Source organism: Erpetoichthys calabaricus, chromosome 3 (assembly GCF_900747795.2).
Source record: "Erpetoichthys calabaricus chromosome 3, fErpCal1.3, whole genome shotgun sequence".
Lineage (NCBI taxonomy): Eukaryota > Metazoa > Chordata > Cladistia > Polypteriformes > Polypteridae > Erpetoichthys > Erpetoichthys calabaricus.
Window position 1 is genome coordinate 264,273,578 of NC_041396.2, and position 15,968 is coordinate 264,289,545.

Genomic DNA, 15,968 nt, shown 5'->3' on the forward strand with positions numbered 1-15,968 from the left:
TAATTAAGAAATTAGTAAAGAATGCAGCAGCCAGAATCTTAAATAGGTAAAAGAAAATTTAAGCACATCTCACCATATTTGGCATGGTTACATTGGTTACCTGTGTCATTCAGAGTAGACTTTCAAATACTACTAATGGCTTACAAAGCCTTAAATAATCTTGCTCTGTTCTATATTTTGAAATGCTTGTCCCCTTACACAAAGTTGTAACATTAGATGTGCAAATGGTGGCCTGCTTATAATTCCAAGAGCCAAACTTAACAGAAGCGGTGAGGCAGCCTTCTGCTGTTATGCACTTAAAATCTGGAATACTTTACTGACAGAAATTTGCCAGACTAGTAAAGTGGATCATTATAAAAAAATGCTAAAACCCATTATTTTAAAATGACTTTTCTAGCTACATTTTCTTTATACTCTTGATAGACTATAAGGTTACAGAATTATCATATTCTTCAGGGATCCACAATTTGTACTAATCCCCACTATTCTCTGCTGTCTTTTCCAGTTCTTCTGTGGTGGCAATCTGTACCACCACCACCTGATCAAAACACCATGCAGCCTCTGGCGTTAATGGATTGAAGGACGGTGTCTCAGCCGTCCACAATACCAACATCATCAAATACTATCATGTGAAGCCTGAAAACCAAGAGGACTGATTTAAACACCTTTCATATTTGGTAGAATGCCCATGGGGGGCTGGGGTGGTCTTTTTGGGCTTGGAAACCCTGCAGATTTTCTTTTTTTTTTTCCTCCACCTTAACTGGATATTTTTTTGTTTTTTCTATCCTCACGGCCATCTGACTGTACCTTTTTCTTTATTACTTGTTCTTTAATATTATTTCCTAATCTTATTTGTTTTTCATTTCATATAACTTTCCTTTTGTCTTCTTGTAAAGCATGTTGAGCTACAAGGTTTGTACAAAAATATGCTATATAAATAAATGTTGTTGTAAATATATGGATTTTCTCCTATCAAATTTTCTTTTATAAATCCCTGACATTTATGTGGGAAGTTGCATATGCAAGCTTAATAAATCGGGCCCCAGTTGATCTGTTTGCCTTCTTTAGCTTTTACAGCACACATCACTATCTTCCTCACAATTTGTTTAATGTGACCTTAATATTCTCAGTATTAAGTGTATTTTCCTTAATTTCTTTTTCATAATTTGAACACGGAGGGCATGACAGCACAGTGTTTAGTGCTTCTGCCTCACAGCTCAAGTTCCAGGATCCAATGACATGGCTCCAACTTCCTAAGTGGCTTTTTCTGCAGGAACTCCAGTTTTCATGGACATTCCAGACACCTGTGTGAGGTCAACTGGTCACTCTCACCTGGCTCAGTGTGTGGGTGTGCCCTGCAATAGCATGGCACCCTATCTGGTGTTGTTGCATTGCTACACTTATTAAAATGCAAAAACAGGTCCCTGATTATGAAAGGGAGGTTGCTGGATATCATATCCGGCCTGTACACTGGTACTGTGAGTGCTGTGCAGAGTGGAGGCAGAACCTCTGCGTTTTTCCCAGTTGATTCTGGGGTTCGTCAGGGGTGTGTTCTTGCTTCTACTCTGTTCAATGCTTGTATGGACTGGGTGTTGGGCAAGGTCATGGGTCCAGTGGCTGTGGGGCATCTGTTGGTGAAGAAAGATTCATGGATCTTGACTTTGCTGACGATGCTGTGATCTTCGCGGAGTCCATGGAGGCTCTGATCGGGGCGCTCGAGAGACTGAACGAGGAGTCTGAGTGTCTTTAATGACCTCTTTGGCACAGCCATCAGCAGTGTGTCTGTTTGCGGAGAGAGTGTCGACCTTGTCGAGAGGTTTACTTACCTTGGCAGCGACATTCATGTCTCTGGTGACTCTTCCTATGAAGTCAGTAGACGGATTGTGAGAGCATGGGGGGTCATGAGGTCACTGGAAAGGGGTTTGTGGTGCTCCCGATATCTATGCAAAAGGATGAAGGTCCAAGTCTTTAACAAAGGTACAAGTCTTTAGAGTCCTGGTGCTTCCTGTCTTGCTATATGGTTGCGAGACATGGACGCTATCCAGTGACCTGAGATGAAGACTGGACTCCTTTGGTACTGTGTCTCTGTGGGACTGGACCACGTGTCTGCCTGGGGGGTTGCAAACCGGGATCCCAAGTTGTTTCGTCGTGTAGTGGGTGTGGCAACGCACTGTTCCAGTGCATGCTCCCCAACTTGATTTGACTTGATTATGAAGAGTTAAGATTAAAGTCAGCAGTGAATAACAATATGAAACACCATCTTAGGGATATTCACTTTTTAAAGAGGTAAAGAGGTAAATAAAGCCTTTCTCTATTTTTGCTGATTAAATGATAAAAAATTTCCACACAAAGTCAACATGCGTTTTAGCAAGCAGCCTAATGGCTTTTTAATGACAAGAATCTCGCTTGTCTCTCTTGCTTCACTTAGGCAGGTTTACATAATTGTGCTTCAGACAATTAAAAGTTCAGAACCTGATGGCTTTTCTGCACACTTCTGCTTAGAATTACTCTGAATATACTCAGCCTCATGTCAACTCATATAATTCTGGCAGTTTGCAAATGCAATGTGCTTTGTTTAATTTTATTTTGTTATTATTCTTCCCTCTCTGTTACAAACCATGAAACGTGACAGGCTCAGAGACAGCTTAATAAGAAGGCAACTTCTGCTCAATTCAGTACCAGTAGTCTCAGATTCATTGAAAGCTGTGTAACTGAAACATGGCTGGCAGATGGTGCAATGTAGTGGCTAAGGAAAGTGTAATGTTTAAAGTATATGTCAGTTAAACGTCAAGCACCTGCAGAAACTTATTATTTTTTGCATGGTTACTTTCAGCTTCACATTACTAACTGGAGGACTTGAGATCAATGGTAGTTTCAGAAAATACTGCAGAAAAGATGATCTAAAGACATTATAAAAATTACTTAAGTCCTGTTTTTGCTTTGTCATTCTGAAGTATTGGGTGTTGCTTGATGTGGTAAAAAGATGAATTTTAATGATTTCAACACAAGGCTACAAAATGTGAAAGTGTGCCCAAATACTTTCTGAATCCACTGTACAGTTCGGTTTGGTTTTGGTAGAATGTGGGGAAAAAGAGACATGTAAAATCTGAAATTTATTTTCCTTTATTATGAATTTAACATGAAAAAATATATACTTATACAAACTTGTAAACAGTGGTAAGCTGGCCAGTTTCAGGAACACATATGGAATGCAAATAAAGGCGCGTACCTTTCTTTCTTAAAAAACCTACCTACGCCTAGGTATTATTAAAAAAAAATGGCTATTAATAATGCTGCAACCTACTAGCAAAACTTAGTGCTTCCGAAGGTTATCAAATAAATAATAATAAATAAAAAGTATAATAATAAAGACCCATTAAATTTCAGCGTATAGAAAATAATTCATTCAAATTTTTTTTTTTTTTTTTTTAAAAGAAAAATGAATGTGTCTACATTTACGGCAGAAAGCACAGACCTGCTGGCACTAACCATGTTTCCTGCAGTTGAAAAAACCCTTCTCGCTCGGGACAGAGGAAGCATGTACAGTAAGGTAACACCTTGCTAGTACAGTATAGCAATACGAGATTATGTGGGCTCATTTTTCCACAGTGGACACCCTGGATAAGTAATGTAGATCTATAGCTTGTACTTTCATATAAATGGGTGGTATGACTTGCTGGCTGAAATATGGGCGAAAAGGAACGTCATACCAGGGCTCAAACATTTTAAACATATATTTAAAGCCGTTAATGTCATGCAATGGAGTTTGATCGCTGATCCGATGCCATAAAAACACCAATAGCGTTTGTAATTGCTTTTGCTCAGTCTGAATTAACAGGGAGAGGTTGCTTAAATGCCACAGGGTGCAGTGTTTGCACTCTATTTTTTCCTTGTACTGGTGATATTCACATTTGGATGATGCTGCCTCAAACAAGTAAACATACTGCCACCAAAATTTTCGATTTTGGTAAAACAATGCTGGTATGCTGCACTTGTCTTACTAACTTGTCTTTGCCTATTTCTACTGTAGTTCAAAAGAAAAATGAAAATGTTCCCAAACAAGAGACCTGAAGGATACAGGAGGGTCCTCAAGCTCTGGCTTTGTGGTGGACATACTTTTGAGGATGCATTACTGAACATGTGCTAATTTAATTGCGAAGCTGGAGAAGTAACTTGAGTTTTTAATTTTAGTTCAGCACACAAAAATATAGAACAGAGGGCACACTGTATCTTGTCAAGTATCACTTTATTTTCCAATGTTTCGGTTGGCTGACCATCAGAATATAAAAAAGTTATGCATGTAACTTGCACACTTAAAACTAAACAAAATTCACAATGTGTATCAAACCGAATGGCACAGGAAAATAAATGTACACGTCTAGAAATGACTGTTTAGTAACTTCACAATATGGAAAAAATGGTATAGTGGTGTGGTAGCAGCACTGCTTCCTCACAGTAAGGAGACCAGGGTTCAAGTCTTTGGTCCTCCCTGTGTGGAGTTGGCATGTTTTCCAAGTGTATGCATGGGTTTCCTCCCACTGTCCAAACATATGCATTTTAGGTGAATTGACAAAGCTAAATTGGACCTGTTGTGTGTGTGTGTATTATATATATATATATATATATATATATATATATATATATATATATATATATATATATATATATATATATATATATAGTGTATGTATGTGTTCACCCTGCGATGGACTGGTGCAGTGTACAGGGTTTGTTCCAGGCTTGTGGCCCATGCTAACTGGGATAGGCTTCAGCCCTCCAAACCCTAGTCTGGATTAAGTGGGTAAGAAAATGACATGATATTCAGGACACAGAAACTCTCCTTGAAATTACTGGTGTTAAGTCTGAGTGATCTATATCTTTAGTCAGGAGTGAGGAATGAGAGATTCGACTATGTGGAATGGCTGGTGTCTTTAATAATCCTGTGCATGTTATAAATGTCCTGAACAGAAGGCCACATGGTATCGTTGATCTGTGTCACTTGTGATCTGAAGATTTTGAGCTGAGCAAATTCCATATACCAAGATGTTATGAAGTCAGTAAAGATGGACTCCACAACACACTCGCAGAATTTTGAACAGAAAACGACATCTGTGCCTCATTAGATTAGATCCTTCTTATCAATTGCTGAATGTGTTGTGGTGTTATTTTATTCTAGTGATACATCCAGTTATGAAGGTGAGCAAATATTTTAGCCTTCCCGCTGAACCATATTCTTCTAAACTGAGTTTTGGGCTCCCAACTTAATATTTTTGCAATTTTTTATAGATTTACAAAATACTTATGCTACCCTCAATATATTATATCATTAGGATGGTCACGCTCTAGTGGTGCTATCTTGTTTATTTTTTTTTTGTGGGCACCGCTACTTCATTCTAGTTTTAGATGGCTATCACCATACTTTTACATATGACTTCACTGTGCATTACTTAATCAAATCTTTAGCACATCAAGTACTTTATTCCATTGATTTAGATAACAAATGTCTTTTGTGGTTTAGTTAGGAGAAACCAAATCTAAATAACACAAGGACCTTAGTTTCTTTCTTTTTTCAACTTCTGTTTTGGGCTTCTGATAATCAGTATCTCAGAATTTATTTGACTTTTTTTAATCCCTGACTTCGTCTCTGTGCTATTGTGCATTGCAACCCTTTCCTTAGTGTTCGAAGAAGATAAAATGCATTTCCAGTAAGACTTTAGTACAAGGACTTTTAAATGGTACACCAACCATGACTTTAGTATTCATTTCTTTATAGTCAGCTTGTGTTATCCTGCCTCCCAGTATAAAGACCCCTGCCTGCTCCAGTCACACTTGATTCTGTCTCCTGATTGCACTGCCTCCTTCATTCTCCCTGAGATCACAGCATGTATCTGTATGAACAAGAATAAACTAATGTAAAGCTGCAAAAGATTGAAGATGGCAGAAAAAAATGCAACACAAGAAGGGCGACAGAATTTGAAAGACAAAAGCATGAAAATATGTAGCTTGATGCTACGGAGAGGATTCAGAGAACTGGGAAGGTAACCTTGAATTAGTATGATTGTCATAAAGGGGTCCATGGAAACTTCAGTTTATGTTTTCTGATTTTATTTTCACATGCTGGTTATGCCTATTGTCTATTTTGTCTATAAAGTATTTTGGTAGAAAGACAGTGTCACAATAAGAAGATTAACAAACATGTCTGGCTCCATACTGTTTTACTTCATTTACATAAAAACTTCACTCATGACAGTCTCCTTTGAACAGACAGGCAAACAGGGTGTATACTTACCTCAGGAAAAATAGTGTTGAGAATCCGTGATAAAATGGATCATTTTAAACACCTTTCTGTTGTCATAAAGATATCTCAGAAACACAGAAAGCATGTTTTAGGAAAACAATCATGCACACATTTTGCAAGTTATGAGGTTTTAAGTTTGGATTCTCCACCTTTAGTCCTCATATTCAACTCAATCACAGGCACGTAATTTTTTATTTTTTAATGTATAACTGCCCGGGCTTCTTATATCTAGAACATTAGCATTGGTGTAAACGTGAAAATGAAACAACAGATTCAAATTAATTAATTTAATTTTCAAATTCATATAGTATTTTGTAAATGTATTACTGCAATATGGATAATTAATTAATCTACTGCTTTGCGATATACAATATCTTTGGTTGTCCCGTCTGGTGCGTAAATGTATAAATATTTTGGTGAGCCCACTCTGACACAAACATATGGTTAACCATGTGAAAAGCTTGGACTTTCTAAGTGAAAGTGACTGCCGTTGAGCCTTATTTTTAGTCACGAAAAATGCAAGTCACACTGGGTATTGCAGTCACGTAAAATCAAAGGTCATGTCAAGTGGGTATCATAGGAATGCATGGAATAAACACATCATCTTTAGCATTTGCCAGTTAAAATTGTTGCTACTTTCAAAAAATTCATAACAACCCCCGATACAGTGCCTTCATTTTTAATGTGTAAAAATTTTAGTCCGCCATGTTGGATCCACCAACTTGAATTTCAAAAAAAAAAAAAAATTTTTAGATTCGTAAAATGCAACACAGGAAATGTTGTTACCACTTTTGGTTGAAATCAGTTAACAAAGAAACGATACCTACAGTTTTCATGTGTCAATGGTAGCTTGTCATGTCTGTGTGGTCCTAGAGAGTAATTGTTCAAAATGTGGTCCAGATCTGTCACAGGGTTTAGGATTGTGTAGGGAATAGGCAGACATTCTACTTAATATTATGAGAGGGGGCCCAAAAATACCAAGAATTTTTTTTCTGGAGGCTGGAGGGGAATTAGTTTCGATGTTTGCCACTAGGAGCATGTACTAGATTGCCCTCTGCATCATTTGGCCAAGCGGTGTTCTTAAAGTATTCAGGTGATTGTGTGATGCAGTGCGGAGAAAATGACCTGCACATGACATGTGTCAATCAGGTGAGTGGCTTCTGCATCACGACAACGCTTCCACCCCTAAAGCATTGAGTGTGTGGCAGTTTCTCACAAAAACAGGATGACAACGGTTTCCCACCCCCCTACTCCCTGGACCTTGAACCCTGCAATTTTTTCTTATTTTTAAGAATGAAGAGGGATCATAAAGGAAAGCATTTTCAGGATGTAGAGGAAGTCAAGAAGCAAACGACGTAGGCACTGAAGGCTATCACTCTGCAAGAGTTTCAGAACAGTTTTGAACAAGTGAATTGCATCTTAGGGAGAGTACTTTGAGGGTGATTACATTTTGGAAATGTTCTGAGAAATATACGATTTTTTTTTAAATTTTGTTATTTTTGGGTCCCCCCTTATATACAGTATATATGCTTGATTTTTGAGCAGTTTCCCGTGACAAATGAATACAAACCATGATTGTGAAAAAATAAACTTACTTGAAAAATACCAAACCTATCCTTTAACAAGTCATTTCAACACCAGAAGTCCAATTAAAAAATAAAGCAATAGAAACATGTACTGTAATGAGCATGAAGTGGCAGACTGAGGCATGTTCAGCAGAAGAAATACTTTTAAGCAGCAACTAATGCATGCGGACATGATACATAAAGAAGAAACTGAATAGGTGTGTAAACTCTGTTGCCAAAGTGCACACACAAAGCAGACCTGCCCAAATGGCACTCTGCTATATCGGGCATTATAGACGCTTGGCAGTCATGACCCAGAAGCTCAAACTTTGCATTGATTGAACTGCTTAACTGGAAACTCCACCCAATTGGTGAAGTTCTTTAAGCTCATAACTCAAGTCACCAAAGGCTTCGAGATTGTCTATGTAATCTTGTGTGCTAAGGAGATGAGCTCAACGGTGCAACAAAAATGATTTGCAAGGGCACATCTTTTAATTTTTTTGTAAGGAAGGACTGCTGGAGCTAAAATCCAAGAAGGTATGGGATGATGGCTTATCGTTTAAACGTCATTTAAATTGTTTTTACAAATGTTCGCAGGATACATAATTCTGTAGGTGTATATTAAAATCTTAAGGTTGTAATGGAAAAAGAGAGAACAAAAGTACCTGCATATCAAAGGTGCTCCTCAGAGTCACCATGGGTAATGAGATGGACACTGTCTGTTCTTTCAGCTTCCCCAACCATGTGTTGATCTGATTCTGGGTCAGCATGGATTCAAGACGGCTCAGTGGTTGGACGTGTAACGGCATGAGGAAAATGATAGAGGCCCCGTTGTCCACCAGTGGCATCTCTAAGACTTGCACCATCTTTTCTATGTCTTCAAAGTGCCTGTAGATGCCTAGAAGCCAAACAGATATATTATATGGGTTAAGACAGACAAGAAACCTAGTAATCAAGTTTCAATGCAGCCATGTTATATTGAATAGCAGCAATTTATCATCAGTGCATTGCATCTCCTATGAGGACAAATTGCAGAATTAAACCAAAGTTTGATTTATTATTTTCTACAATGTAAAGTTGCTCCCATGCTGTATGCAGGATTGATGCCATGCATTCTACGATTGGCACATAAAAGGCTTAATGAAAAAATTCAGGTGATCACAAGCTTAGACACAGTTGCAAAGAATATACTTAACACACACAAGTATTCAGAAAATGCCAAGCCTATAATTAAACTATATAAAAATATTAAAATGACACAAGGAGGTGTAACTTAGACCAGCAGCTCCAAAACATTAAATGTATATTAATTATTAATGTGTAATTTACATAATGAACAAAGTTACTAAAAACTGGATGTTTAATGGGCAGGATGGTGGCACAGAGCTAAGCCGTGAAGATGTATGGTTCCACCATTCTGGTCTGAATCCCACACCACGAGTCTCCCTGTGCATGCATGCAGTTTTTCCATAGAGAGCTTTAGTCGTCTTCCCACATCTACAACTCATTCACTGATTAAGAACCATGTCTTGGATTCAAAACCTCAATCCTGTTTAAATGTGCTTCACATACAAGCACTACTCCAGAATTTTCCAGAAGTAACCATTTTATAGTACTTGGGCAAATAAATGTTTGTACTTTGGATGTTGTGAATATTTGACTAGTTGTCAGGCAGGTGGATTTTGCGACACAAGTAACTGGAGATTTTTTAGACGTTTTAATATCGTCTTCTGTTGTTCAGTATTAGCCCCCAACTGGCCCCTACTGTATCAGAAATGCTGTGATCTCCCATTCTTCATTAAAACATTAGATTAAAACAATTTCTCTGCCATTACAAATAAGACAGAGGAGGTAACAAATTCTAAAATATTTTTGGGTAGAGTGTGTCTTTAAGTAACATTATGGGATGAAGGCAATAATGACCACTGAGCTGTTTGCCAGCAGCTTACACCGCAGCAGCTCTTCTTACACCAGGCAAGCCCACCTTCTCTTACACTAAAACACCATACACTGAAGATATCCAACACTTGACTTCCTTAACATAAAGCTCTGATTTTAGCAGTGAAATGCTCCAGGCCACTATTTTACTATGTAGAAGAATCTCATTTTGTTAACAAAGTTTATATATATTTTTTGTCCTTAACCCTCAATTATAAATTTGCAAAAAAAACCCTAAAAAAAAAAACCCTAAAAAAAAACAAAATCTACTGCCACAATTTTGCTCAAAAACTACATCTTTCAGACTTGTCAGAATGGTAATATCTGAGCCAATATCTCAGACTAAATAATTTGCTTCTGTTATTATGTTAACAGTCTCACAATCCGCAACAGACAATCATCACTTCTAAAATGATCAGATCATGTTCAGGTATGCTTACACGTGCAAACATTAATTGACGGCTTGAAGTTGAAATTTTGATACCATCCTAAGACTTTACCACATATATCTTGCCTTTAAAAATATTCAGTCTCATGGAAATTTTCACATTTTACGGTTTTAGAACAGTAAAATCAGAGTGGAAGTAATCTGACTTTTTTGCCACAGATTAGCAGAAAAAGACTCTTAAAAGTCAAAGAGAAGACATCTCTGCAAAGTGCTCAAAATTAATTACAAATATAAAAATAAAAATTATTAATCTCATAAATGGAGATTACCTGTCTGGGGTTTCAGTTGGTTGTAGTCTCAATGCACCTTATCTGGAAGGTACAACTTGTGGTGAGTCAGTATGGCGGCCTAAAGTATGCAATGAAGACAAAATAACACTCTAAACAACCCCATGAAAATGGTTGAAAACCACAAGTCGATGGATGGAAGCAAGAAAATATCGAAGTCAATGACTATTCCATAAGGGTCTCGCTTAATCAATTATTAAGAAATGGAAAGAGTATGGTAGAGCTGTTGCATCCAAAAGGGGGTTCCCTGGGAATATATTCGTTAGAGATTGCAGCTTTAACTAAACCAAAAGTTAGTCAATCTCTCTCTCTATTATATACTATGTATACACACACAGTGCTCCACCTAGAGTTCACATGGGTAGTTGTGTCGTGTGCGGATACTGTATTGTTCGAGTTTCACAGTGCTACTCAAAGTTTTCTTTGAGATGAATAAAAAATGTGAGAAATGGCATTACAAAAAAAAATTAATCCTGGAAAAAGTTGATTCTGGAATGAAGACAAATGACATTGTGAAAGCATTCGGAATCGCATCTTCAACTAACGTTTAATTTTTATTCTGTACTTTCGTGCCTGTATTTCTACTGAAAAAAAGTAACATCTGACATCTATTTTTCATTTGGCATTTTCATACCTATATTTATATAAAAACAAACAAAAAAAGTAACATCTAACATCTCATTTTCAAATAAAATATTTTCTTTAGTTTAAGAAGCACTGTTTTATTATACTGGTATTGCCAAGTTTATGTGACAGAGTTGCTTGAGAGAAAAGAAGGCAAAATACAGGGAAATTACAGGTACTTTATTACTGTATAGAGAAGGCAGGTACAATGCCAAGACTTCATTCAAAATAGGAGCTGTTACTTCAGTACTCAAGCACATGCTGTTCTGCTTTAGCTCCCATCTTCAAATTAGAAGAATACCTGCAGCTCAGAATCACTGCTGTGGCATATAATGACTGGTGTTAAATGTATACACACACACAAACACACACACAGAGTATAAAATATTACTTTCCTAGTAGTGGTGGCTCTGAGGCTAGGGATTTGCACTGGTAAATTGGAAGGTTGCTGGTTCAAATCCCGTAAACGCCAAAAGTGACTCTACTTCATTGGGCCCTTGAGCAAGGCCCTTAACTTGCAATTGCTCCGTCAACGGTAAGACGTTAATCTACATCCAGCCCTGCATGTAGGCCCTCCAACCTGCAGGGAAAAACTTGAGGCTTGGTGGCAGAATTGGCACTCTGGCCACAATAAAAAAACCTCACATCGGTTTCATTCCATCTGAACTTGTGTGGTACTGAGGTGTCACCAGATGCATGGCTACACTCGGGTCCCAATTTGGGATCCTGAGTTGGTGCGTCATGTGGTTGGTTTGTCAATGTGCTGTATCAGTGCGTGCTCTTAACCTCTCTCTCTAGTAGTACAGCGGTGATTCTTAGATGAAGGAAGAAAAAACAACACTAAAGAAAGAATACACTTAGCTTCTTTTAAATTTCGGCAGAACACTGACAATAACATAATTTTTGAAGGAGTGCTACTGGCAAAAGTGTGCCAACGTGGGGTTTCTGCAGCTGGTTCGGACCACATCGAGAAAGTACAAGAGGTATATTTACTAGGTACAGGCAGAAGCAAGGTCTTCCATCCATAATTAGGCGAGTTCTAATACTCAGTGCAGTTTACCTGGGCTTTATATTTTTCTCACGGACTTTGTTTCCAAAATAAAAAAATGCATTTGCCAAACATGGGCTGCAATCTTTTGCTGCCATAAAGTAAATGGAAATAGCACACAATAACTGTTGACCATAAACTGACCTTCAAACCACAAGATACTCCTAGTCTGTTTTAATAGCCTGCATGAACTGTCTCTTCCCATTTCCTTGTCAGATTACTTACATGGCAGTAATGAAGGAGTTACAAGCTACAGTGACCAAGACTGGAGAGACAACAACTACTCCCTGGGTACTTCACCAGTCACAGCTTTATGGTAAAGTGACAAATAGAAAGCCACTGTTAAAAAAATATATGGTATCTCTGTTATAGCTTGCCAGAAGGCACATGGGAGACTCTGATATCAACTGGAAGAAGGTTTTTTTTTAGACATCAGATTGAACACCATGGTTGGACATTGCACATTATCATAAACACACCATGCTCACTGTGAAGCATGGTGGCGGTATCATCATGCTGTGGAGATGCTTCTCTGCAGCAAGCCCTGAAAGGATTCTGAGGGTGGAGGGTAACATAAACACAGCAAAATACAGAGATATCCTAAAGGAAAACCTAATGCAGGCTGCAAGAAATCCATGCCTTGGAAGAAGATTTGTTTCCCAGCAAGACAACAATCTTAATAAAGAAAAAGCTACATTGCTTCAAAATGACAACATTAACCCTTGTGTACGTGGGACTTTGAAAAACACACTATTACATACCAAGGGTCTTTACAGACCTGGCAAAAATACAGATAAATAAAAATCTAACCAAATAACCATAACTGTCCAAACTTTTATTGAAACCTCTTCCCAGAACACTTCACTGCTTTTTTAATGTAATTTATAATACTTCATTACTTTTAAAATTGAATATTTATATATAGTTACACAATCATAGTATCATGCAGAGAAAGTGTGACAGAAGTTGAAGAAGTGGCCTTGTCACTTACGTCTGAACACCCAAACCACTTTTTTCGGGCACCCATTCATTGCCTTCTGCATGTAATGGATAATAAATGTTATTAACATGCATGCTAACTCAACTATACAGGTATGTGCCTGTGCAACAGTGGAAAAAGGCTGCTAGTTTCCATTTCAAACAAGCAGGCGTGACTTGAACCAAGCCTGGAAATATCCTTGATTCTGAAGGATGAGTTAAGCATTGTGTTTCTATGTGCTGCCACTAATGATGATTTAATGCAGGTATCAGTTTATGTAGGAAGGAACAAGCAGCCCTGCTGGTGGCTTTCGTTGGGGTGCCTTTAATGATTCTAATAAATCAGTGGTGGCAGAGAAAAATGCCCATTTGTTGATGATTAATGTAAAGAGGTACAAGAAGAAGAACAATGTAAAGAAAGCAAACAATGCTGCTAGACAGGGTTGGAGGAGAAGGTTGAATCTGTAGCCACTAAGTGCCAGGCCCTGCTCACCTGCCCGGTGCATCATGCGCACTTTAGTGTAGCGGCTGCCCAGAAACGTCCTGGTGTCTAATCCATCTCTCTCAAACTCCCTGTCCCAAAGACCTGAGGAGGACAAACACACATAAAAAATGGGTTAATGAAACAGTTCTTTTACATACATTCGGTTGTTCCACCATATTCAGTCATGCACTTTATAAAAGCATTCCAAGCATTATTTTACAATTAGTTAATAAGCAGGCCTCAATTTTGTTTTTGTTCTTTATTTCGCCTTATACAATTTCTTGTATTAGGAATTTGTTACTTTTCGCATACCCCTTGGGGTCAGAGCGCAGGGTCAGCCATTGTACAGCGCCCCTGGAGCAATCGAAGTTTAAGGGCCTTGCTCAAGGGCCCAGCAGAGTAGGATCTCTTTTGGCAGTGACGGGGATTCGAACCGGCAACCTTCAGGATACCAGCGCAGATTCTTAGCCTCAGAGCTACCACTACGCCCTGATTTATTAATATCTTTCACTGTGAACATTCATATAACATGTTTTATATGCATTGGACTGTTGACATGTGCTCGGCATAAGAGGTAATATAAAACAAAACTTTTTTACATTGTATGACACAAATAAACACTAACCATTCATTGCATGCAAAGCAGGTGGTATACAGCATGTTTATTTATTTATTAATCCAGCCATTCATTTGCAAAGTGCTATTTCTTATTTGATCGTTCAATGTTTGTTTTAATATGTTTATGTATACTGTTTTCAAAAGATTGTAATACTTATTCAATTAACATTTAATGACATTTGTAACATATTATTTACTACCTCAGTAATAGTATTAGTCTTCATTAATGTAAAAGAATTGCTGCTTGGATTTAAACTGCTTTACATTTTATTGTTTACAAAACTTTACTTTCGCCCTTTACAAAAGACAGCATTATGTTTCAACTATTTAATGCATAGAGAATTGCAATTTATTTTAGTCAGTTGCAATATGTGCTGTACTGGGCACTGAAAAATTGTATTGAATACTTTCAAAACATTTCTTATACCAAAGTCCAAAATTTTGGTATTGTGACAAATATGTAATAAATATAGCTCTATCTATCTATATATCTATGCACCATATTTTTCAGATATCTGCAAACTTTATTAATCCCCAGTATTCTCTGCTGTTTTTTCTGGTTCTTTTGTGGTGGTGATTTGCACTACCACCACCTTATCAAAGAATTATGCAGACACCTGTGATGATGGATTTAAGGCGGATGTGTCAGCTGTTCATGGGATCAGCTTCATCAAATCCTCTCATGTGAAGCATGAAAACTTAAGAGAACTGATTTAGGAACAATTATGTTAGGTAGAATGCCAATAGGGAGCTGGGATGTCTTTTGGCCTTGGAATCCCTGCAGGTTTTGTTTTTATTTCTCCAGCCTAACTGAAGTTTTTTTTTTGTTTTGTTTTTTCTGTCCTCTCAGCCATCTGACCTTACCTTGTTACCATTGCATAATTTTCTATATATAAATACACACACACATACATACATACAAACATACATACACACAGTGGATTCAGAAAGTATTCAGACCCCTTTACTTTTTGCACACTTCACTGGGTTGTAGATTTTATTTAAAAAAAAAAAAAATTGCCATTTTTGCTCATCAATCTACATTTAACCTATAATGACAAAGTGAAAAATTGTTTTCAGAAAAGTTTATTAAAATTATTTCAGAATCAAAAAATAAAATCTTTCATTCATTGAAGTAATCAGAACCTTAATTTAATACTTTGTAGAAGCCCCTTAGGCAGCAATTACAGTTTTGAGTCTTCTTGTGTAAAGGAGGATCTACAAGCTTTGCCCACCTGGATCTGGGTAGTTTATCCCATTCTTCTTTGCAGATCCAATCAAACTCTGTTAAATTGGAAGTGTCTATAAACTGCCATCTTCTGGTCATTCCACATATGCTCTGGGACGATAGACTGTGGGCTATGGCTGGGCAACTCAAGGACAGTAAAAGATTTGTAATGAAGTTACGCCAGCTTTGCCTTGGCTGTTTGTTGAATATTATGTTGAAAGGTGAACCACCACCCCAATCTGTGGTTGCATGCACTCTGTTTTATTTATTCAATGACTTCTCTGTATTTTCTGCACTTGTCCTTTCCTCAATTGTGAATTGCCTCCCTATCCATGCCACTGAGGAGCATCCCCTTAGCATGACGCTGCCACCACAATGCTCGTATTAGGCTGCTGATGATCAATGCCTAGTCTTTGTCGGACATAGTGCTTAAGTTCTACCCAAGAAGTTCC

The 15,968-nt window shown here is 37.7% G+C and overlaps 1 protein-coding gene across 3 annotated transcripts in view; it reads right to left on the minus strand.

The window, feature by feature from the left end:
* Positions 1–15,968, minus strand: part of serpinh2 (serine (or cysteine) peptidase inhibitor, clade H, member 2) — an 87,438-nt gene that overhangs the window by 43,112 nt on the left and 28,358 nt on the right. For 2 of the 3 annotated variants that reach the window (XM_028798183.2, XM_028798184.2), the window contains exons 3-4: positions 13,680–13,772; positions 8,529–8,761 (exon numbers count right to left, since the gene is read on the minus strand). In XM_028798183.2, coding sequence (XP_028654016.1) covers positions 8,529–8,761; positions 13,680–13,772 — 326 coding nt within the window. Of the gene's footprint in view, positions 1–5,745; positions 5,889–8,528; positions 8,762–13,679; positions 13,773–15,968 lie in introns of all 3 variants that reach the window. The other variant, XM_051924085.1, reaches the window with a different exon arrangement.